This window comes from Chlorocebus sabaeus, chromosome 9 (genome assembly GCF_047675955.1).
Source record: "Chlorocebus sabaeus isolate Y175 chromosome 9, mChlSab1.0.hap1, whole genome shotgun sequence".
NCBI lineage: Eukaryota > Metazoa > Chordata > Mammalia > Primates > Cercopithecidae > Chlorocebus > Chlorocebus sabaeus.
In genome coordinates this window covers 68,735,797-68,757,416 of record NC_132912.1, presented here as the reverse complement: position 1 = coordinate 68,757,416, position 21,620 = coordinate 68,735,797, and the positions used below count along the sequence as shown (strand labels likewise).

The window sequence follows — 21,620 nt, the reverse complement described above, 5'->3', positions numbered from 1 at the left end:
CTCATCTAAAAAATAGGGCTAATAAGAGTCCCCAGCTGATAGAGCTGTGATCTGCGCTTACTGAGCCGAGATATAGGAAGCACTGGCACATGGGGAGTGGTCAGTAAATGGTAGTTGTCATTATCATCACTATCATTACCATCATCTGCTTCCTTTGATGGAATCGCACCTATCTTGTTCACTGTCAAACCACACTGCCTAGCACAGTTCCAGGCACATTGTAGGTGTTCAAAATATTTCAAAATATGTGTTGTTGAGGACTGACTCAGCTGGTGAATATCTTACCTTTCCTTCCCCCAACCCCCCAGCTCAGCCAGGCGGTGGCTGGGTCTTCCTTGTCGGAGGGAGACTAGGGCGTGTGGCCCAAGACTCTCTCAAGAGCCCACTCTAGGCATGGCATGGGCCACAGCCCCTGGAGTCAGAGGCACAAGGCAACCCCAGTGATTTTCAGAGCTTGCATGCAGACAAGTGTCTTCCCACATGTGGCTTCATTTGGGTGCATTTGGAGTTGGTGCAGTGTGTGCATCTGCATGCACCGGGTGTGGCCTGGCATGCAGGCACTGAGGAGGTCCACCTGCACAGGCGTGCGCTGGCAGAGTGGCCACCTCTGTCTGCAAGGGAGATTTTGGTCCCACTCTCCTTTCTGGCTCCTGCAGCTGCCTTCAAGGACCTGGCTGATGGGCATTGATTTAGAGCCTTTCAGAGCCCTCCAGCAAAATAAAGGAGAGGGGAGAAGCAGAGAATTATTCCCCGTCAGGCCAGGAGAAAAATGACGGGCGTGAAATGGGAAATAAATGAGGGGAAAGTGGTGAGATTCTACAAAATCGCCCAGCAGGGAGCCTGCAGGAGGGCTCACAGCCCTCTGCCCTCTCCTGTACTCCCAACCCACCCTGTGACCAGAGAGTGGCCAAGAGGCCCAAAACCAGTGCCATGCCCCAACCAGGGTCACTTGGAAGCAGCTACCCCTGGCACTCTCTGGCATGGTGGGGGCAGGAAGAGGGAATAGAAGAGGAGAACCACCTCCCATGTGAAATTTGTCTCAGCCTGTTCAGCAACAGGCCTGGCCTGGAACAAGTGATTCAACTGCTCTATTCCTCAGTTTCCCCATCCAGAAAAAATAAAACAGGGAGAAAATCATCTCTCCCCCAGGCTGGGTGTGGTGTAATCCAAGCACTTTGGGAGGCTGAGGCGGGAGGATCACGTGAGGTCAAGAGTTTGAGACCAGCCTGGCCAACATGGTAAAACCATGTCTCTATTAAAAATACAAAAATTAACCAGGCGTGGTGGCTCTTGCCTGTAATCCCAGCTATTTGGGAGGCTAAGGTGGAAGGATCGCTTGAAACCAGGAAGTGGATATTGCAGTGAGCCGAGATTGCACCACTGCATTTCAGTCTGGGCGATGGAGCAAGACTCCGTCTCAAAGAAAAAAAAAAAATCTCCCTTTTCAAACTGTTGAGAGAAGCATTGTAAAAACGCAAGCAATGCTGGTCTTCTATGTCCATCTGTGAAATGACTTGGCCTGTTTTAAATTATGCCTGGAGTACCTAAGAGCCCCGTCTCCTGTTTGCAAAATGGGGGTGTTGGGGTCCCCTTTATGGAGGCTAGGGAAACTGAGGCAATATGCCCACAGCGAGATAAGGACACCTCAGGCCTGGAAGGCAGAGACCTCCCCTCCCCTACCCTTTGATGCTGCAAGGCTGGGCTGAGGAGAGGAGGGCTGAGCAGTCCAGGGTGGGAGTGGGGGCTGCCCCCGCCCCTCTGAAGGGGCAGCTGGCCTAGGGCGCCACAGCGTTCAGCCGTGCATCAGCCTCTGTCTCCCCGGCCTCCCCAGGAGCCATGGACAGGGTAGATGGGAGTACTCAGCCGGGGCAGCTCGTCTGTCTGTTCTGGTCTGGTGGCCCCAGAGACACCTCTGGCTGGGGATTAAGCAGAGGAGGGACAGATTCTGCTGCCAAAGCACAAAAGGCTCCACATCAAGTAAGATGAAGGAGCTGACAAGCCTGGCTGTCACCACCGAGTGTACTGCAGTTAAGAATAATCCTGTCCTGATGTGGCCCCAGGGACTGTGGTCACTTCCCCCGCACTGGTCTTGTCCACCCCTGGTGCCACAGTGGCCTCTGCAATGCAAGGTCAGGGATGAGCGAGGGGTAAGGGCCACCTCAGGAGCCTCCAGGCTGGGAGCTGGGTCAGCTCCATGGCTGGGGCTGTGTGACCCTGAGACTGGCCTGTGCCTCTCTGGGCTCTGCTTTCTCCTTGTGGAAAGCAGGGCGGGTGGAGGATGAGGGAGCTTCCCCACAGAGCAGGGGATCCGTGCACGCAGGGGGCCTTAGCGAAGACAGGGAGCCCTCAAAGGCTGCAGGGGGCCCTTTGCCTTTTGTTTACGACCTGGCTGTGTGGGATCTGGGACACTAAGGGACAGCAGGCTGTGGGGTTCAGCGCCCCTGGGTTAGGGCGGCACTGAGCACTGACCCCCTTCATGACATGGGGGTTATAAGTGGGGAACAAGGCTGTGGGCTGGGGAGTTGAAGGGGCCAGAGTGTCTGAGGCCCAGTCCTGAGACCCTGCCTCTTATCAGGGACTGTGTACCTCCCTTCCAGGGAGCTCCACCCTCTCCTTCCTCAACACTCCCCCAGCCCCACAACTGCCCCAGATAACTGGGTCCCGCCTTCTGAAACTGGGGCCCAGCCACGGCTTCCTCCACATGCCCTGTCATCTCTGGTGTCACAATCTAACGCTTCAAAGAAAGGAAGGAAGGAAAGGAGGGTTTGATGAGGAGGAACCCAGTCTCCAAAATCCAGGGTTTCAAATCCTTTCAAAAATCTCAGCTGGAGTACAGACTCCCCAGCCCTTCCCAGCCCCTCCCCTAGAGAACTCCTGCCTCCCATCCCTCTCAGACCCCGCTACTGGGCCCAGCAGGGAGGCTCACTTCCTGGGCTGGAGCCAGGATGCCCCCTCCCCGGGACCAACGTCTGAGCTCAGATACCCCCAACCAGCCCAGAGACACCCTCCCCAGGCACGGCTCAGCGAAGGGGTCTGCTCCCTCTCTGGCAGGTGGTGGCTGTGGACCCAGACCTGGGGGAGAATGGCACTCTGGTGTACAGCATCCAGCCACCCAACAAGTTCTACAGCCTCAACAGCACCACAGGCAAGATCCGCACCACCCATGCCATGCTGGACCGGGAGAACCCTGACCCCCATGAGGCTGAGCTGATGCGCAAAATCGTCGTCTCTGTCACTGACTGTATGGACCCCTCTCGCCCCTCACAGCCCCCACACCTTAGACTGCGGGCATCCCTGGTGACTGGGTCTCTGGGGAACCTGGGCCCACCCAGGAGGGCTATGTCTGATCACTAAGAGTAGGGTAATACCCACACCCCAGTTGTGACTCCCAGAGCACCCCGAGGGAACGGAGGGGGCGGGGGAGGCTAGCTGTGAGGCCCAGGCTGCTTCCTGGAGGGGCCACTGGGACGGAGGGCTCTGAATCTGCCACCCTCTCGCCACTTGCCTTCTTCTGTCCGTTTTCTCTTGCACTCATCTTACCCCGTCCTCAGCCCCTTCTCGCCTTGGTCTCCCCAGGTGGCAGGCCCCCTCTGAGAGCCACCAGCAGTGCCACAGTGTTTGTGAACCTCTTGGATCTCAATGACAATGACCCCACCTTTCAGAACCTGCCTTTTGTAGCTGAGGTGCTCGAAGGCACCCCTGCAGGGGTCTCCATCTACCAAGTGAGTCTCTCTCATCTCATTCCTACCAGCCCAGAAGTGGGCAGTGGGTGCCCGAGGGGCCTAGCCCAGGCTGAACACTTTGCAGAGCTGGGGCAGGGGAGGAGCTGGATCTTGAAGGACAGAGGCTCTGGAGATGTGGAGGGAAGTGTGGCAGGAAAGGATAGTGAGATGGGCAAAGGCAGAGGGAGAGAGGCAAGATGGAATTCTGGAAGTCAGGTCCAAGTTTCTCAGGGCCTGATTATGGAGGTCTGGCCCAGGAACTTCCATTTCCTAAGCCTGCAGATGGTTCTAGAATACAAAGAAGAATACAAAGAATAAAAAGAATACAAAGAAGGCCAGATGAGTGTAGCCCTGGGCATCCTCCTCTCCCATGGCTTCCCATAAGGAAGCCATGGGAGAGGAGGCTTCCTTATGGAAGCCCCTACTACAGTAGAGGGGCCTCTCCCCACTTTGCAGGGCTCTAAAGAGATTTGCCCAAGACCCTGTGGCCAAGCAAGGCACAGTCTGATCTTGGGCCTGGCTTCTTTGCCTCTTGTTCCATCATCCTCTGGTCAGGGGGATCCTGAAGGTGCTGGTTTAGGGGAGAGGACATCCAGGGTTTCAAGTCCTTTCAAAACCTCAGCCCTCCAAAGGCCGTTTGGAAACAATGGAGACCCTCCTGCTTAAGAGCATGGGCTGTGGAGTCCAAACAATAGGGGTGCGGATCCCATCTCCAGCACCAGGGTGCTGTGTGACTTGGAGCAAACTGCTTAACCTCTCTGAGTCTCAGTTTCTCATCTGTAAAATGGAGATAATAATAGTACCTGCCTGGCTGTGCTGTGGGGACTCAATCACACACATGTATGAAGCACCCTGGAACTTGGACACAGGAAACACGGTAGCTGTGGTGATCACTGTGTATCTGTCACGAGGGCTTATATCTGAGACGCAATGGCCGTATCAGGTTAGCCTGTTCCCATTAGAAGAAGACGGGGTTGTTTCTCAGGATGCCAGAGGGAGTGAGCTTGGTGGTGCCCCATAGGCCCGATGTGCCTCAGTTTCTTCATCTGTAGTAGGAGGTGGTGTTCTTTGGTGGGTCCCCAAACCCCCAGCAGGGGGCGCCACAATCCAGGGAACAGCGGCCGGTCCCCGAGGAAGCCCTCAGACTAGAGGGGAGGCGGGGTGAGAGTGAGTCAACCCCCAAACCCAGTTCTCTGGGGGCTCACGGCCGGCGAAGAAAGATGCCCACCAGTGCAACTTCTGAGTTCATAGAGGAAGGAGCGGGGAGCGTTTAATTTGGAAACTGTCCTCACGTACAGGATGAGGGCCCTCCCTTGAACTGTGGCTCCCTGGTCCCACCTAGGACCTCAGGCGATTCAGATTTCTGCGGGTTGTGCAGAAGAGCCTTCTCCAGGGGAGTAGAGCTGTGTTCAAGTAAAGTAAAAATACTGAGCCCCCTGTCCTGGAAAGCATTCAAGCTGAGTCCAGACACCTCTCGTCCAGTTTGCTGGATGTGAAATAGATCAGACGACCTTGATATTGTCTTCCAATCCTGAGAGTCTTGGCTTAATCCCAAACTCTTATTTTAGCTGTTATTACACATTTCCCCAAATGCCTTGGGTCCACTTCAGTAAAACTTTATTCAGGGAACCGGGGTCTTGAGTTGGGCAATCTGATCAGGGCTGGAGGTGCAAATGAGAACAGTGTAGGAACTGGGAGGAGGCTTGCCTGTACATGGCCGCAAACAGCTTTTTAAAAAAATAGTCATAATGAAATCCTCAAGTGACTTTTTAAAAAGAACGCTTGATGTCATTTTATTTTTGTTGTTGCTGTCTCACAAATCAAAGCAAAGCGGGGGAGGGGAAGCCTGTGGATCCAGCCTTCTATGTGGTTGAACTCCAGATAATGGTGGGGTCCTTAAGCTGGAACAGCTGCTCCAAATCTGGAAGGGCTTCCTAATGGGGAGAGCAGGAGCTGAAGGGGGGAAAGCACTGTAGAGACCTGAGCTCTTATTCTAAAAAGTCCCTCTGCCACCCCATCGCCGGCCTCACTTGGTGCATCCGGACGCCTTTCAGCTGACGTGCGACCCCCTTAGAGAGCATCTGAGAGGGTGCCCTGGGGACAGTGGCCTGGCCTAAGGCTTGGAGGGGAGCAGATGTGTTTGGCTGCAGCCAAGTGTGGCTTGGCAGGGAGGAGGGAGCACTTCTTGGGGGAGAAGCACCCGTCCCAGTGTCCCCTCCCCACCCTCATGCTGCCCCTCCTCGCCCTCAGGTGGTGGCCATCGACCTCGATGAGGGCCCGAATGGCCTGGTGTCCTACCGCATGCCGGTCGGCATGCCCCGCATGGACTTCCTCATCAACAGCAGCAGCGGCGCGGTGGTCACCACCACCGAGCTGGACCGAGAGCGCATCGCTGAGTACCAGCTGCGGGTGGTCGCCAGTGACGCAGGCACGCCCACCAAGAGCTCCACCAGCACGCTCACCATCCACGGTGAGGGGCGCGGGGGCTTCTGCTGTGTGCTGTGTGTGGGCACAGGCCTGGGTCAGGGCCAGGGGGAGAGGGAAGCCCATGTCCCCCACTGCTGTCTGCTGGACTTGTAGGCACAGGCTCCCTTGTTAATGAGGCGCCCTCCTCAGCTGGAGCCATTCAACACAGCAGAGGCTTCTCCGCACCTGGCCACTGCCTTCAGTGCCCCAGAGCTCAGGGGCAGTGGCCTGGACCTGCTGCCAAGGCCCCGTCACCCCCACCCCTCCTGGCCTCTGATCACAGCAACAGCAGAGAGGGCTTGAGTAGGGGCCGGGACCCTCAGGGTCATGAACAGGCAGGGAGGGTGCAGAGCCCTTTGTCTTCTTTGGAAGGCCAGAGTTTTTGTTTGGGAGACATAAAGGAGACCTCCGTCTCCCATGGGTGTGGAACCCCTGGGCTGGCAGTGGCAGGGCATCACCCTGGGAAGAGAGCAGCTGGGACTCCCAGACTCCCTAAGATCGTCATGCCCCTGGGACTGTCGTGCTCATTCCCAGTGTCTCTGCCCTCTATTGGTGAAGGGACGGGGTACTGTTTCCACTCTGGATGAATCATTAATTTTCAGGACAGGATGGGGACGTAAGCTGTTGCCAAGGGGCCAGGAATAACCCCAGGGAAATAAGGGCAGAGTTTAACAGGCAAGACATGGCCTGTTCCCAGGCCTGTTCAGTCCCATGCTAGCTCTGCCGGCCTCCGTGGCTTGGCAGGGGGGCGGGGGAGGGAGTAGTTAGCTCAGCACAGGCGCAGACACTGACCCTCTTCAGTGGAGACCTGAGATGGCAAGGATTTCAGAGAGCACGACATTCTCTCTCCCATCGGTCCAAGACTTGCCTGTGGGTTTCTGGTGCCAGTTTCAGGATCCCCTTCTTGGCCGATGATTGACAGGGAATATGTCCCAGCTTTAAGAGAGGACCCCTGGGGGGCCTTTCTCCAAGCCCCAGCAGAAGTCATAACATCAAACGGGCCCAGCATCTCCCCTGGTGATACCACTTAGAGGAACCCAAGTAGGGTGGGGATCACTTCGCTATGAAGGTTGTCCAAGCCCCATCTGCCGAGGTATAGGGGCCCAGCAAGCAGAGCTGAATAAACAAATCCGTAAGGGAAATTAAACCTTATTTCAGGGGGTGGGATTTTCAAAGTGAGCTCCCTTTGCTGAAACTCCATTGCACACTGAGGGTAGATCTTGAGGCTCCAGCTCTCCACTCTGCCACTGTGTGACTGGACAAGTCACTCAGCTGCTCTGAGCTTCCGCTTCCTCAGCTCCACAGTGTGTGTAATAATGCCTGCCTCCTAGGGTGCTCTGAGGGCTGCCTGTGGTTCTGTATGGGAAGCATTCAGCATGGGCTTGGCATGCTGGACAAGCTCGTAAATGGTCACTGTCATCATCGTTGTCGTGATTGTCCATGTTGTCATGGTCGTTGTTAGGCACATACTGGAGAGAGGTTCTAAGGTTTTCTCTCCTCCCTTAGCTGAGCAGCAATAAGCCCCCAGGGCACAGGGACAGCGGGAGGGTCTGGAGCACTGGTGGGCTTGGTCCTGGCCCCAGTGGGCATGGGCGGCCCTGGGCTCATGGCCAGGAGGTGTTGACACAGATGCCACTTGGAGCCCGTGACTCCCTTGGGAATTCGTTCCCTACTTGGTCTGGGGCTGGAGCTGCTGCTCCGGAGCTGGGTCATCTGCAGCAGAAGCCAGGCCTAGCCCCGGCGCCCATTCTGCCCTGCAGTGCTGGATGTGAACGACGAGATGCCCACCTTCTTCCCGGCCGTGTACAACGTGTCCGTGTCTGAGGACGTGCCGCGCGAGTTCCGAGTGGTCTGGCTGAACTGCACGGACAACGACGTGGGCCTCAATGCCGAGCTCAGCTATTTCATCACAGGTGCTGTCCCCGCCTCCGCCCACCTGTGCAGGCCTCTTGGGGCCCTGCCCCACCCCTCCCAGATGGACCAGGTGGGGGGCAGGTGAGGGTGGAAAAGAGGTCAGGGCTCTACCGTGGGGCTTTAACCCCTGTTGGTGCCTCCCGAGGATTTGCTCCTGGCTCTTCCCCAAGGGCTTTGCAGCCAGATCACTCTGGATTGGCTCCCTGGGGACCTCCTGAACCAGTTGCTTGCAGGGATGGGGAGCATCTACCAAGGTTCATTCTAGAGGGAGGTGAGGCCCCATGATTCCTAGGGAGGAGCCCTGAGCTGCACTCCCTGCCCCAAGTATGGGTGGCAGAGCAGTGACTGGAGGAATGTGGCCTCATCCTTCCTTGGGGACCCGTTACTCAGGAGAATTCCCATCTGTTTAGAGGCAGATGGTTTTGATCTCCCTAAATGAAATGGTTTTAGCTCAAAAATGTTGCCTAGCTGTTGCCTGCAGAGCTATGGCCGCAGATGATGAGGCCATGTCCTGGCTCACAGGGGAAAGTGAACCGCGATGGATTAGTGATGTCTGCCACGGTGATAGGATTGGTAGGTGGTGGCACACGTCCCATGGATTTGCCATTCCTGGATGAGAACACAGCTTCTTAGCCTCCCTGACACACGAGAGGTGCTGGGACACATGGGGGTGCGGTCTTCCCCGTTCCTCAACCCTCCTTGGCCCTTTTACCAACTCAGTCTTCTCTCTGTCCATGACCTGCCTACCAACACACATGTGCCTCTGCATATGTGTGCCTGTACACACAGCAGGGCACACACCAGCCTCCCAATGCCCCCCCGTGAAGCAAGGAAGCCCGGCCCACAGCCCATCTGTGGCTCTGCTGCGGCCAATGTGACCTCCCAGCCCTCAGCCTTCCCTTTCTTCCCTCGACTCCCTGAAGGGGCCCAGCGCCCTCAGGCCTACTTCTCACACTCTGGCCCTCAAGTCGGCCCTAGGGAGGGCTTAGTTGCCAAGACCCCTCACATGGCACCAGCTCCGTGGCTCCACTGCCCGCACTTCTTACGTCCTAGTTCTCCCCTGGGCTCCCTGGGAGCCAGTGTGTGTCCCTTGTCGATGGTACTTCAGACACTGGGGAGCACTGGAGGTCTGGGGGTCAGAATGCTTTCCCCAGGGACAAACCAGCAAGGACAGGGGAGCATCTGGCAGCCAGCATGATGACTCTTCAGCACCCCAAAGTGGTGGGCTCCTGCCGACTGCCCAGAGCCCTCCTGGATTCTCAGTGTGCTTTCTCCAAGGAGCTGAGCCCAGTCCTGCCCAAGCTTACCACAAAGCTGGTGCCATGGCGCCCTCTGCTGCCCAGAACACCACACTGCTCGCCAGCTGGCAGGGGAGGGGTCTCCACACTATTCTGGGAGTTCTTTGCTGACTCCCTTCCACCCCAAGAGGAGACCCTCACACTTCCCACCTGTCCCAGAACTCAAGGAGACTCTAATCCCTGTCTCCTGTATGCCTGCCTTGACTCCTCCCTCTGTGGAGCCTCCATGTCCCCACTCAGGGAGCTTCGATCCTCAGCCCATCTCACCTCCGAGATGAGGGGCCTGGGGGATGCCCAGCCCACCCCAGAGTTCTCAGCCGCATATCCAAGCCCCTACGCAGGTTAGCTGCTCAGACGCTTCTGCAGGACAGGCCGGGAGCAGAGGGGTGAAGGACACGCCCAGGGACCCACACACGGAGAAACCCAAGGTGGCACAGGCACACCGCCGAGCGAGGGGTTCTCCTCTGTGAAGTGGAAGCTAAATGAAGTGGTCTGCATGAAGTACCTGTAAACAGGAGGTGCTTCATGAAGGTTAGGAAACGATTCCAGGCATCTGGCGCCCCCACTGAGCCCATCCAGGCTGCACCCGCATCAGAGCACCTCAGGCAAGGCTGAATCCGCAGCACAGTCTCCCACTCCTGAACTCACCAGGGCAGGTCCCAGCTCAGGAGCAGAGCCCCCGCTTCTCCTGGCCAGGAGCTCTGTTTCCCAGCCGGAAGCTTCCTGTCCTTCACCCACAGGTGGCAACGTGGATGGGAAGTTCAGCGTGGGTTACCGCGATGCCGTTGTGAGAACTGTGGTGAGCCTGGACCGGGAGACCACAGCTGCCTACATGCTCATCCTGGAGGCCATCGGTATGCACCAGCCCCTCACCCACCAACACAGTGATCTGGGCAGAGTTCACACTGAGTGCCTCCCAGGAGCCGGCCTTTTGCTAAAGGCTGAACTCTGCCCAGGTGCCAGTGGAGAAAGGGCCACCAGACATTCACCAAACATTACTGAGCACTTGCCAGGCATGAGGCTCACTGTGTGGTGCTACATGCGAGACTTTAGGATGGTAAGGTGGGAGCTGCATGGGAGACCCACGTGTGGACAAATTATTGCAAATCCAGGCAAGCCAGCAGGAAGGGGAAAGGATGACATAAGAGTATCAGGCAGTGGTGCAGACACAGAGAGGGACAGGTCATGGGAGGCTTCCTGGAGGAATCGACATCTGGGAGTGCCTTTGAGTGAGTTAGGACCCTTTCAGCTGCAAATTTTTAAATAAAACGAACTGACTTCAGCAATATGGGCTCACAAAATCAGTCCACTGGGAGATGGAGCTTCCAGTATGACTGGATTCAGGGCTCAGGTGACACCTCAGGCTTCAGTCTCTGCATTGGCTGGTGCTGCCTCCTGTGTGTTGATGTATTAGTCTGTTTTCACGCTGCTGATAAAGACATACCCGAGACTGGGTAATTTATACAGGAAAAAGGGTTTAGTGGGACTTACGGTTCCACGTGGCTGGAGAGGCCTCACAATCATGGCAGAAGGCAAGGAGGAGCAAGTCCCATCTTACACAGATGGCAGCAGGGAAAGAGAGAATGAGGAAGATGCAAAAGCAGAAACCCCTGACAAAACCATCAGATCTCATGAGACTTATTCACTCCCACGAGTACAGTATAGGGGAAACCGCCCCCATGATTCAGTTATCTCCCACTGGCTCCCTCCCACAACACGTGGAAATTATGGGAATATCGTTTACGTTGAGATCTGGGTGGGGACACAAAGCCGAACCGTATCAGTTGGTGTTATTCTTCAGCTCACATGGTGGCAGGTCATTGCCCCAGCCTCACCTGTACACATTCTCAGGTTCAAGTGCAGCAGCAGGGAAGACAGCACTTGTCTCTTTCCCCTCCCTGGCAGAAGCCCTCAGGTCAGCTCTACATAGATCCATTCTGCCCTAGTGCCCATTCCTGAGCCCCTCACTGTGGCCAGGGAAGTGAGATGTGCTGATTACTTAGGCCTAAGTCACTTGCCCATCCTTGGAGCTGGGGGCAGTCCCATCTACCCAGCATTCCAGGCCTCAGAGCCTGGAAGGGAGGGTCCACGGGGGGACATTCAGGACATGGCCTTCCCAGGGGAGCACCGGGCAGTGCTCATGGACAAAAACAAGAGGTGCCCACTGCAGCCTTGGAGGCCACATAAGGTTTCAGTACATGAAGAAGCAGGGAGGGCATTTCAGACAGAGGCACCAGCCCATGCAAGAGCCTGGAGGTGGGAAAGCGCCCTGTGTGCATCAGCACATGTGCATACACTGCAGCTGGCCATGGAGTGGCCCACACTGGGGAAGGGGAGGCTGTGATCAGGCAGGGCCATGTGTGGAGGCCTAAACATTGGCCAAGAAGTTTAGTCTTCAGTCTCTGGGCAGCAGGGAACCCTTGAGGGCCCCAGAGGGGAAGAGTGGTGGGATGAGGCCTGTGCCGCCAGGTGCCCCTGGTCCTCCCAGGAAGTTTGCAGTAGCTGAGTAAGAAGGGAATGTATTCTCTGGGCCTCACTCTTTCCAACCATCCGTCCCTTCCCAGCCTGCCCATGCCCAGATGCCTCTGCCCTCTGCCCTGCTCTCCTCCCCTCTTGGAATGGCCACCCACCCTCTGGAGACTTGTTATCACCCCTGAGTCCAGCCTTCACGTTGGGCATTGGCTGGCAGGAGGAGAGGGCTTCCGCCAGCCTTCCAGGGAGCCTCCCCCCAACACACCAGTCCCAGCCAGAGCAATAAGCCAGCCCCCAAGGGTGGTGGGAGGCTAGTCTGGAGAGGAGCTTTGGAGGGTGAGAAGACCTACCTCCAGTGAGCGACAGCACAGTCACATATGGTCAGCTGGCCTGGGGAAGAAGCATGGAGTCACCCTAGGCCTCCAGCCTACTCCAGCTGCCTGCACTCCCCGCTGGGGTGACTACTCTTGTCTGGACATGCAACGCTGGTTACAAGCTCCTTCCTCCAGGGAGGACAACTCAAGAGCTGCCCCGGGGCTGAGTGAGTGCCCCATCCTCACCACTTCCCAGCCTTGGGAGGTTTCTGCTGGGAACTGGATGGACAGAGTCTCCGGGTACCTTAGGCTTAGATCCCAAGCAAAACCCGTGTCCCTGAATGCGGAGGGGATGTTTGTTTGACCTATCCAATATTTTATAAAGAATGACCATTAGTTGTGAACATTTAAAGATCAGGAGATTTTATTTAAAAGCTCAGATGTTCAATTTCTCATGAGAAATCAGAAGATCTGGTGTCCCTGGGCCCACACTCTGCCTGTCAGCTGTGGACTGGGGTGGAGGACAGCTGCCCCTCGAGCAGGGGCCCATCCAGGTGTTTGGCCCGGGTGCTGTACCCGCCAGTCCCTGAGAGCAGTTGGTTTTTTGCTCTTAGTGCCTGTATCTGCATCCTAAATTTGCCACGACAAACTACCACAAACTTAAAACAGCAGAAGTGTATTCTCTCCTGGTTGTCGAGGCCAGAAGTTAGAAATTCAGGTGTTGGCAGGGTCATGCGTCCTCCAAAGGCTCTAGGGAGAATCAGTCCTAGACTCTCCCAGTTTCTGGAGTTGCTAGGCATTCGGTGGCTTGTGGTAGCGTCACTCCAACCTCTGCCTCCATCTGCATGTGGCCTCCTCCTCTCTGTCTCAAACCTCCCTCTGCCTTTCTCTTACAAGGACACTTGCCATTGGGTTTATGGGCCACCCAGATCGCCCAGGATGATCGCTTCTCAAGACCCTTAACATAATTACATTTTCAAAGGCCTTTTTTCCCAAATAAATTAACCTTCACAGGTTCCCAGAGATTTAACATGGGTCTGTTTTTTGGGAGCCATTCAATCCACTCGAGTGCCTCGGTTACCGCCTCCGTAAAGTGGGGATGACAGTAAAGTGCCTGCTTCGTGGGTTGCCATGAGGACTAAATGGGTTAGAAGAATGGCTGGCACATGGTGTTATCTAAGTATTCGATACTGTTAGTGTTATTCCTAAGCTAAAAAGAAGTCACCCCTTGCAAAGGCTAGGGCAGATGGGGTGGAACAGGGCACCTCTCTGGCTGGTGCCCAGGAGTGTGCAAAGGCGCAGGCAGCTGCTAACACCTGTCTTCCTTCAACTCCCACAGACAACGGCCCTGTAGGGAAGCGGCACACAGGCACAGCCACCGTGTTCGTCACTGTCCTGGACGTGAATGACAACCGGCCCATCTTTCTGCAGAGCAGCTATGAGGCCAGCGTCCCCGAGGACATCCCCGAAGGCCACAGCATTGTGCAGGCAGGTGGCCTGTGGCTTCTGGGGCAGGTGGTGGGCTGGGGGAGGTGGGGCCACACACAGCCCTGAGGGCACATGCTCAGTGGCACCAGAGGCAGAAGCAAGTAGGGGCCCAGGGTGGATCTGCTGCTCTGGAAGGTGCTGTGGGGAAAGGGGAACCCAAGCCCCCTCCCATCCCAGGGAGTGTGGGCTCCCAGGTTGCAGAGCTGAGGATAGGGCTCTGGCTCCCCACAAACAGAAGGAAGCCTTGGCCTCCCCCTCCATATCTCCTGCCCCACCCAGAAGGGCCTTTCAGTGTAGGGGGGAGAAGGAGATGTCACAATTTCCCGGAAAGGAGTTGAGGAGAGAGCCAGGGCCCAGCAAGGCCCAGAACAGAGCCGCTTTCACAGAGCCCTTGGCCGAGGCTCCCCTCTTGGGAAGTAAACAGGCACAAGAAGAAAGGGCTCCTTTGCCCAGGGAGCAGGCACAACAGCTCCAAGACTCAGAGGGAGAGAGGGGAGGACCCTGAAAACGATTTGGGTGCCCCCCCAACCTCTGCCCAGAGGCCTCAGTTGCTGGGTGGGGAGGGAGGCCCGGAATGAATGAGTCTCTTTACCAGCTATGGGATTTCCGACCCGGAGGCTGAGCCAAACAGCGAATCTGGGCCTGCCCACTGGGGCAGGCTCCTGGGCTTGGGAGGGACAGAAGCGTGGGAGGCTGGCAATGCTCCCCTCCCTGCATCGGGACCAGGAGGAGGGCAGGAAAGGGCTGGGGAGCAGGGAGCTGACTCCCAGAAACACAGAGAGCCCAGAAAGCCCTGGGGATTTGCGAGAGTGTGGTGGCTAGCTCCAGAAGGAGGAAGGAGAGGGTTCTCTCGATCAGAGCCTCAGCTTGTAAGGACTTGGAGCATAACCGCCTGGCCTGGTACCTGAAACCCAATTGAGAGCCCCTCCCCGTCCTGGGCTTTTCCTTCTTCAGGCCTCAGGGCAGCCTCACCCCCTACCCCAACTTCCAGGAAGAGAGTGCCGAGTGGCCAGCAGGGCCTGCTGGTGGGGTGGATGGCTACAAGCTGAATCCAGCCTGGGATGTGCAGGGAGGCCCCAGGGGAAGCAAACCAGGAAGAGGTTACTGAGCCGGAAGGGAGAAAGGAGCAAAACCCTTAGGGAGGAGGCCTGCCCCACTTTCTAAACCCAAAGACTTGATTTCTATTTACACAATACTACTACTACTGAAATCCTAGAGCCAGCGAGTTAATACAGGGCAGCGCTGATTTCTCCCATTTCTCAGGGAGAAATGCAGGGTCTCAGGATGACTTCTCCAAGGTCCTCTAAGTAAGTTTCTTGTGAAGCTGGACTCACTTTTTGAGATCAGATTGACTTGGAAGGGACAGTGGGCTTCTCCAATAGGGCCTGCTTGGAGAGAAATCTTTCTAGGGGCATCTGAGGGAAGATGAGGCTCCGTGTTGTGCCGGCTTCCACCAGGACGCCTGCCTCAGAGGGTGGGGACACCCCCAGGCTGGGCCACTCTTCACTCTGTACACAGAAACCTCATACTTCTGTGCACAGAACTGGGGAGTCAAAGTGAGGGGCTGGACAAGGTCTGGCTCTCTGCAAGCTCCCAAGCTGGTAGGAAAGAGAAGACATAGACAAGAAGGACCCATGCTGCCAAGAGAATGTTCCTTGTCCTCCCCAAGAGAGGTAGGAGACAGTAGGGGCGGCTCCAGACAGGAGGGCTTCACGGAGTGTGTGTGTGTGAAGCATAAGCCACAGTTAGTGGGTGACAAGTTGTTCAGTTTCCTTGGAGTTTTGGATCAAGATGAGGCTAGAAAGGTTCACTGGAGCCAGCTCCCAGGGGGCACTGCACGCTGGGCTGAGGAGCTTTGGCTATGTCCATTTGGCACTAGGGAGCCAGTAAAGGTTTTGGAGCTGGGGAGTGGCAAGCCAGAGTTCACTCCTTGGGAAGACTTGGCTGGCTGCGCTGTGGGTCACAGCAGGATCGGGGTGGGGCAGCTTTGTGATGGGATCCTGGCCAGCTGACTGGGACAGGAGCTGGGCAGCCCAGGTCCTCCCTCTGCCCACCCTTCAAATTTGGGACCTGACCAAAGTGTTTAACCCTGGCGTTGGGGTGAGAGGTCAAGGGTTTGGGATTCTGAGAAGCCTATCCTGGGGTGGGACTGCTTTGACAGGTAGTCAGCAAAGCACTCACCAAAACCATAGATAGCATCCCTAGTGTGGGCCGGACCCGAGACCCCACAGCTGTCCTGGAGAGATCTGGACCATCCCACCCTCAAGGAGGCCACTGCTTTCCCTGGGTGAGGTGTGGAGCTGCTGTGAGCTGTCATCCTCCAAGCCCAGGTGGCATCACCTCCAGCTGCTGGAAGTGCCCTGCCTCTTGCCACTCTGTCACAGCACCTGCTCTGGCCTCTGAAGGGAGCCTCCTTGTTTATCCTCAGTCCCTTCTTGATCAATCCCAACGTGGGTGCCTGAAGAGGGGCCACCAAGATGGCTGCCAAGACCGTGCTTGGAGAGCCCCGCTTGCTCCTCCTCCCAGCCGGCACCCAGGCATCTGATCCACCAGGACGGAGGCAGCTGCTCCCACAGGCAGCGCCAGGCAGATGCTGGCAGCATCCAGGAAACCCAAGGAAGGCAGCCCCGAGGTTTTGCTCCAGCACTGGGCCAGCACAGATGGCAGGACAGTGCCTTGGCCCCGGTGTAGGCTGAGCATTTCACTTGGCTAAAGAAAACCTTTGCCACTTGGCAACTTCTCCAAGCTGGGCTTTGGCACGTGGAGGGCAAGGCTTCTGTGACGAGCGAGGCTGCTGCTTCTAGGAGGTGGTTACAAGCCCCAGATTGTGCCCTGTGGAGCCTCAGGCCAAAGGCCCAGATGACCACGAGCGCTCATCTCTTGACCAGAAGTCTTTCATCAAGCAGCAGCTAGGGGGTCTGCAGAGAGGAAGGTGCTCTTCTGAGGATCATCTTTAGGGAAGGGCACTGGCCTGGGCATGCAAGGAGCTTCAGGGGTGAGTGTGTGGCCCGGGCTGCTTGGGCCACTGTCTTCCTGCAGCCTGCAGCACCGGTCTCTGAAGCAGGAGGATCTACAGGTAGACCTGGGGAGTGTGGGGGCATGTGTGTGGACACCCCGTCACATCTTGGTAGACTCTGTGCAGTCACAGTGGCCGCGGTGGTCTTCGGGGCCCGGCAGGGGCCGTCGAGGGGCAGTGGGCCGGCCACGGCGGAAGCTGTTCAGGGAGAGGCGCAGGGAGCCCAGGCGCTTCCAGAGCCGGAGCTGGGGCTCACTGGGGCTCCCGGGGTGGTGGGGCATGCACTCGCGAGCCCTGCGGCGGCTCGGGTCCAGCGCGGCCGGCTTGCAGAGCATCATGAACAGCAGACAGGTGGCCAGCAGGAGGAAGATGCAGGCCAGGGCAATGAGCATGGGGAGTGGGTCAGTTGCCTCTGCAAGGGTCCCGGGAGTGACGGGGACTGAGAGAAAGGCGAGGGGGCTGATGGCTGGGGAGCTGGCGAGGCTGGGGTCCTCTGTGCTCATGGCTCCTGCAACAGCAACAGGACAGAAGCTAAAAGCCAGATCAGCTGGACCCAGGGCAGCGGGTGCAGGGGAGACTTACCTGGAGAACATGGATAGGGTGAGGCACTGTTAAACTGGACGGCATCATAGCCACATCACAGGTTAGGCCAGTGAGGTCCAGAGACATGACAAGTCTAAGTGCATACACAGCTGACCAGTGATGGAGCTGGGCCCAAGCTCAAGCTCTCGTCCTGCTCCACCCCTGCCCATCTGACATGGAGACAAGAGGGCAGTGCCTGTCCGCATTCTCAAATCAATCCTCGTGAATCATCACAGGGTCTTAGGCCTGGAAACTTGGGACCAACTCCGTCAATAACTTGCTCTGTGGCCAGCAGCGAGTTATGGATGGTAACAGACTGTAGCTGCCAGGGTCCCTAGCAGTTATCTAATGCCCAGGCTGCAAACTGGGGGCCCACAGGTGTGTTTAGTTGGGTCCTTGCCGTGTTTTTATCAATTTAATTGTGAGTATTTTCAAAATAATAACAGATTTCACAAAAATATCTGGGTGCCTGAACTCCCTTGAAATGTCAGAATTTCACCACTGGCACTGGCCCATGTTCCTGCCTCATCCCTGTGTCTGGGGTTGAGCAGCCATTGCCCCCTGTAGACAGGGCACTGACCTCCCACTCCCCACACTCCCCCACAGGCCCACCACACACCTTATTTCACCTGCCTGGCCCCGTAGGGATTCCTGTGGCTGCTTCCCAATGCAGTCCAACTTGCTCCCATGACAGGTGGAAAACTGAGGTCCAAAGAGGGGATTTGGCATTAGGGAGCCAGTGAAGGTTTTAGAGGTGGGGAGTGACAAGCCAGAGCTCACTCCTTGGGAAGGCTTGGCTGGCTGCATTGTGGGTCACAGCAGGGTGGGGTGGGGCAGCTTGGTGGTGGGAAGGCCAAGGTCCTATTGTGAGCCAGTGGCCGAGTAAAGGCCAGAAGCAGGTCTCCTGACTCCTGGCCCCACGGCCTTGCCACCCCTCTGGCCCCTAACCCTTTCTGAGCTCAGTGAACTGCTCTGGGAACAGGTGGGAAATACACCCACAAGGAGTTGACAAGGGGGGCTGGAAACCCCCCAGGGACATTGTACACCTGACAGGGCATTTCCGTTCCCACCGAAGATCATCCCATTAGATGCAGTGCAGCAGATGGTCCTTGTTGATGGAAAACTAGGCTGAGCTTTTGGCTCAATATGTCTAGGGTGATAAAAATGCTCACAGAGCCTGGCCGGCAGATAACGCATGGCCAGAGGGTACAGATGAGCAGCGCCACCTGGAGAACACTGACTGGGCCCTCTCGAGGAAGTGGACGAGCCTCAGCCCAGACCCACGGTGCCAGTGCCGGAGTGCAGGCCCAGTGTGGGCAGCTCTGTCAATTTCCCAAGAGAAGCCAGAAATCTGGATTTTTTTAAGGCAAACATTCTAGACGTTTAAATGTTGGCAGCTAATTCAAACTTGTTGAAGGCAAGAAAGAAGAGAGGTGGGATGGGGGAGAACACAGCAAAAGCCAAATAAACTTGATTTCAAAATAATGTGAAATGAATTTTCAAATATTTGAAACACTCCATAGGCCAAACCAAACACATAAGCAGAGGACGTCCAGCCTGCAGGTCAGCATATGTGATCTTTAAATTCTACTGACGTGGACAAGCAATCCCAGGGGTTCTGATAAAAAGTCATGATTTCCCTTTGACTTTGGGGTCTTTCCTTTTCATGAGGGTGGAGGATAGCAGATTTTCCTCCTTCCCAACTTGCAGCTTAGATAGCAGTTGAGTTTCTAGCACGGAAGCTCAGGAGGAGGAAAGGCGTCAGGTCACGCTCAGAGAAGCCCTGCCACAGGTAGCGGGGAGGGGAGTGGGCCACCTAGTCCCCCACCCGAGGGACTCCTGTCCCTACCCCGGGCACTCACCAGCAGTTGCAGGACCTCACTCCTGGCTCCCCGTGCCCAGTCGACTGAGGGCATGCAGAGCACCCCACCTCCCACCCACTCCCCACCACAACCCCTCCCAGCACTTCCAGGCAGAAAACGACCCCTCCCAGCGCCCGGCTGGAAAGTGTGATGCCCGTCTAGCTGCCCAGGGCCTCCGCCTTTGCAGCTTCAGGCCTAGAGAGCACTCTGGCTGTGCAGCTGTGCATGGGTTGGTCTTTCCTTGAGTCTGAGCAGGGAGGAGGGACAGGGTGTGCTCACTGCCCACTCTCATGGGGAGAAAATCAGCCATCCCTCTCTTCTACCCTGGACGATGCTTGGCCGGGAATAAGAAAACAGCAGCCTGAAATGGGGAATGCCTCAATCCTACTAGTTCTAATGTTATTTCAAGGCCTTCAAAGGAATCTGGAGACCCTATTGGGTTAGCAAAGAGGATCCAAGCTTCAGGCCTTGGGACCTGCTTTAATAAAAAAATAAGTGAGGCCAGGCGTGTTGGCTCACGCCTGTAATCCCAGCACTTTGGGAGGCCGAGGCAGGAGGTTCACTTGAGCCCAGGAGTTTGAGAACAGCCTGGGCAACATAGTGAGACCTCATTTCTAAAAATAAAAAAATTTTTTTAAATTAGCCAGGTGTTGTGGTATGTGCCTGTGGCCCCAGCTACTCAGGAGGCTAAGGCAGAAGGATCATTTGAACCCAAAAGTTTGAGGCTACAGTGAGCTAGATTCATGCCACTGCGCTATAGCCTGAGCGACAGAGCAACACTCTGTCTCAAAAAAAAAAAAAAAAAAAAAGTTAAGTGGAGTTGTAATTAGCATCTGAGTAGTTTCTGTGGCAATGATCCTAACTGCTTGAAAACAACACGACACCCTTCCTGGAGCACGAGGCAAATCCAGATGCCAGGCCCCTTGACACCCTCTACTGACCAACCAGCAAAGGCCAGCTAGTGCTGGGAGCGGACGCTGTGCCCGGATCAAGGCCAGGAATCATCTGGAGGGCAGTTGAGGCCACTCCCTTCCCACTGGGGCCAGGGTACACCAGCAGGCCCTGCTCTGGACATATCTCTGCAAGTTCAGTGTAGAAGCCTCCTCTTCCCTTGGAGTTCCACAGAGCAGGACCTGCTGTGGGCAGAGAAGACTGCTGTGTGGCCTCGGGCTGGTCCCTACCACTTGCTGGGCCTTGTTTCCACTCTCTACAGAACCAGAGGACTGCCTAGGTCTCAACACACCCTCACATTCTCCCAGGAGTCCCTCAGCAAGGGTCTCCACCATACTTCCCTCTCCAAGCCTTCTCCTGCAGTCCCCCAAGCACTGACCTCAGAGCCAGACCTCAGCTGTCCCAAGCTCCGTGGAGACGTCTTCTCAGCTGTGGAAGGGAGGCCCAAAGAGCCCTGGGCAGTGCCTGTGACCCCAGCCCTGCCCAGGCTCTGCTGTGCCCTGTAGCCCTCGGTCAGCCTGGCCAGCAGAGTGGCCTCCCCGTCACTCCCCAGCTGGACCTGGCTTTGTCTGGAAGAGTTTGGGCTCTGCTTTGGGGGAGGGGATAGCTAAGGGAGAAGAGATGGCAACTTGGTTGGGAAGAGGGAGAAGGGAGCTGTCCAGAGACTCTAGGATGCCCCCCTCCCTCGCCTTCCCACCGCCTCGCTCCAGCCTGTCTCCTTGGAGCCTTCTCAGCGCTGGGGGACTCTGGGAAGACACAGAGGGAGGGCTTTACTGCCTCTGTGGCCCCGTGGCGCTCACCTTCCCCTGTTGGAAGTGTGAATGGTATGGTCGGCGGCAGCCAGCGGGTCGCTATTCAGTAGCTGCCAGCCACCAGGTTACCCGGGAGAGAGGTTACCAGCCGTGGCGGGAGGGGAGCAGGCAGAGTGTTGGGCCCTGGCAGCCCCTGAGGCCCCTCTTGCAGCGTCCCTGGGTCTCGCTCCTTCCAGGCTTTTCCCTCGGCTTCTAGAAAAGCACCTTTCCTTTGAAGGTGTCTGGCTACAGAAGCGAGGGGTGAGGGGCATCTTCAAAGGTCAGGGGTATCCCAGGGAAGAAAGCACAAGAGTGAGGGACTGCGAAGGCCATGCTCCCCACAGTGCGAGTGAGCCACAGGAGACCTCCACCGGAGGCTCTTTCCAAACCACACACACACAAACACACACACACAAACACAGACACACACTTCCCTCCCCCAGCCTTCTTTCTCCCCAGAAGCCAGAGCTTCCCTGGCAACCAGCTGCCTGCTTAGGAGCCCAAGTCTTCCGCAGCTTCCCCACCAGGGACCTCCAAGCTCCCAGAAGTGCAACTCAAGACGGGAGTCATGGCTCTGTCCAAGACCTGAGCCTCGGACCCATTCCCTTTTTTGGAGCCCCGGTTTATGGTTTTTAGCTCTTCCCTCCTGCCCTTGCCCACAAAAAGAGGCACTGTCTGCCAACCCCAAGATGGACAGGAGCTTTCCTATGGGCTGTTAGGGCTGGAGAGGTCCTCAAGGGTCAT

At 56.6% G+C, this 21,620-nt stretch overlaps 2 protein-coding genes across 3 annotated transcripts in view; one reads left to right on the top strand and one right to left on the bottom strand.

The window, feature by feature from the left end:
- CDH23 (cadherin related 23) overlaps positions 1-21,620 on the top strand; it is a 168,515-nt gene that overhangs the window by 53,773 nt on the left and 93,122 nt on the right. For both annotated transcript variants that reach the window (XM_038009089.2, XM_073019067.1), the window contains exons 11-16: positions 3,052-3,241; positions 3,577-3,722; positions 5,973-6,192; positions 7,949-8,101; positions 10,141-10,254; positions 13,526-13,674. In XM_038009089.2, coding sequence (XP_037865017.2) covers positions 3,052-3,241; positions 3,577-3,722; positions 5,973-6,192; positions 7,949-8,101; positions 10,141-10,254; positions 13,526-13,674 — 972 coding nt within the window. The remainder of the gene's footprint in view (positions 1-3,051; positions 3,242-3,576; positions 3,723-5,972; positions 6,193-7,948; positions 8,102-10,140; positions 10,255-13,525; positions 13,675-21,620) is intronic.
- On the bottom strand, positions 13,671-19,150 carry C9H10orf105 (chromosome 9 C10orf105 homolog). The gene has a single exon (XM_038009094.2). The coding sequence runs from the start codon at positions 17,191-17,193 to the stop codon at positions 16,792-16,794; it is 402 nt and encodes a 133-aa protein (XP_037865022.1). The 5' UTR covers positions 17,194-19,150; the 3' UTR covers positions 13,671-16,791.

Coding starts and splice junctions, on each gene's coding strand:
- C9H10orf105 (XM_038009094.2), bottom strand. CDS start 17,193: ATGAGCACAGAGGACCCCAGCCTCGCCAGCTCCCCAGCCATCAGCCCC.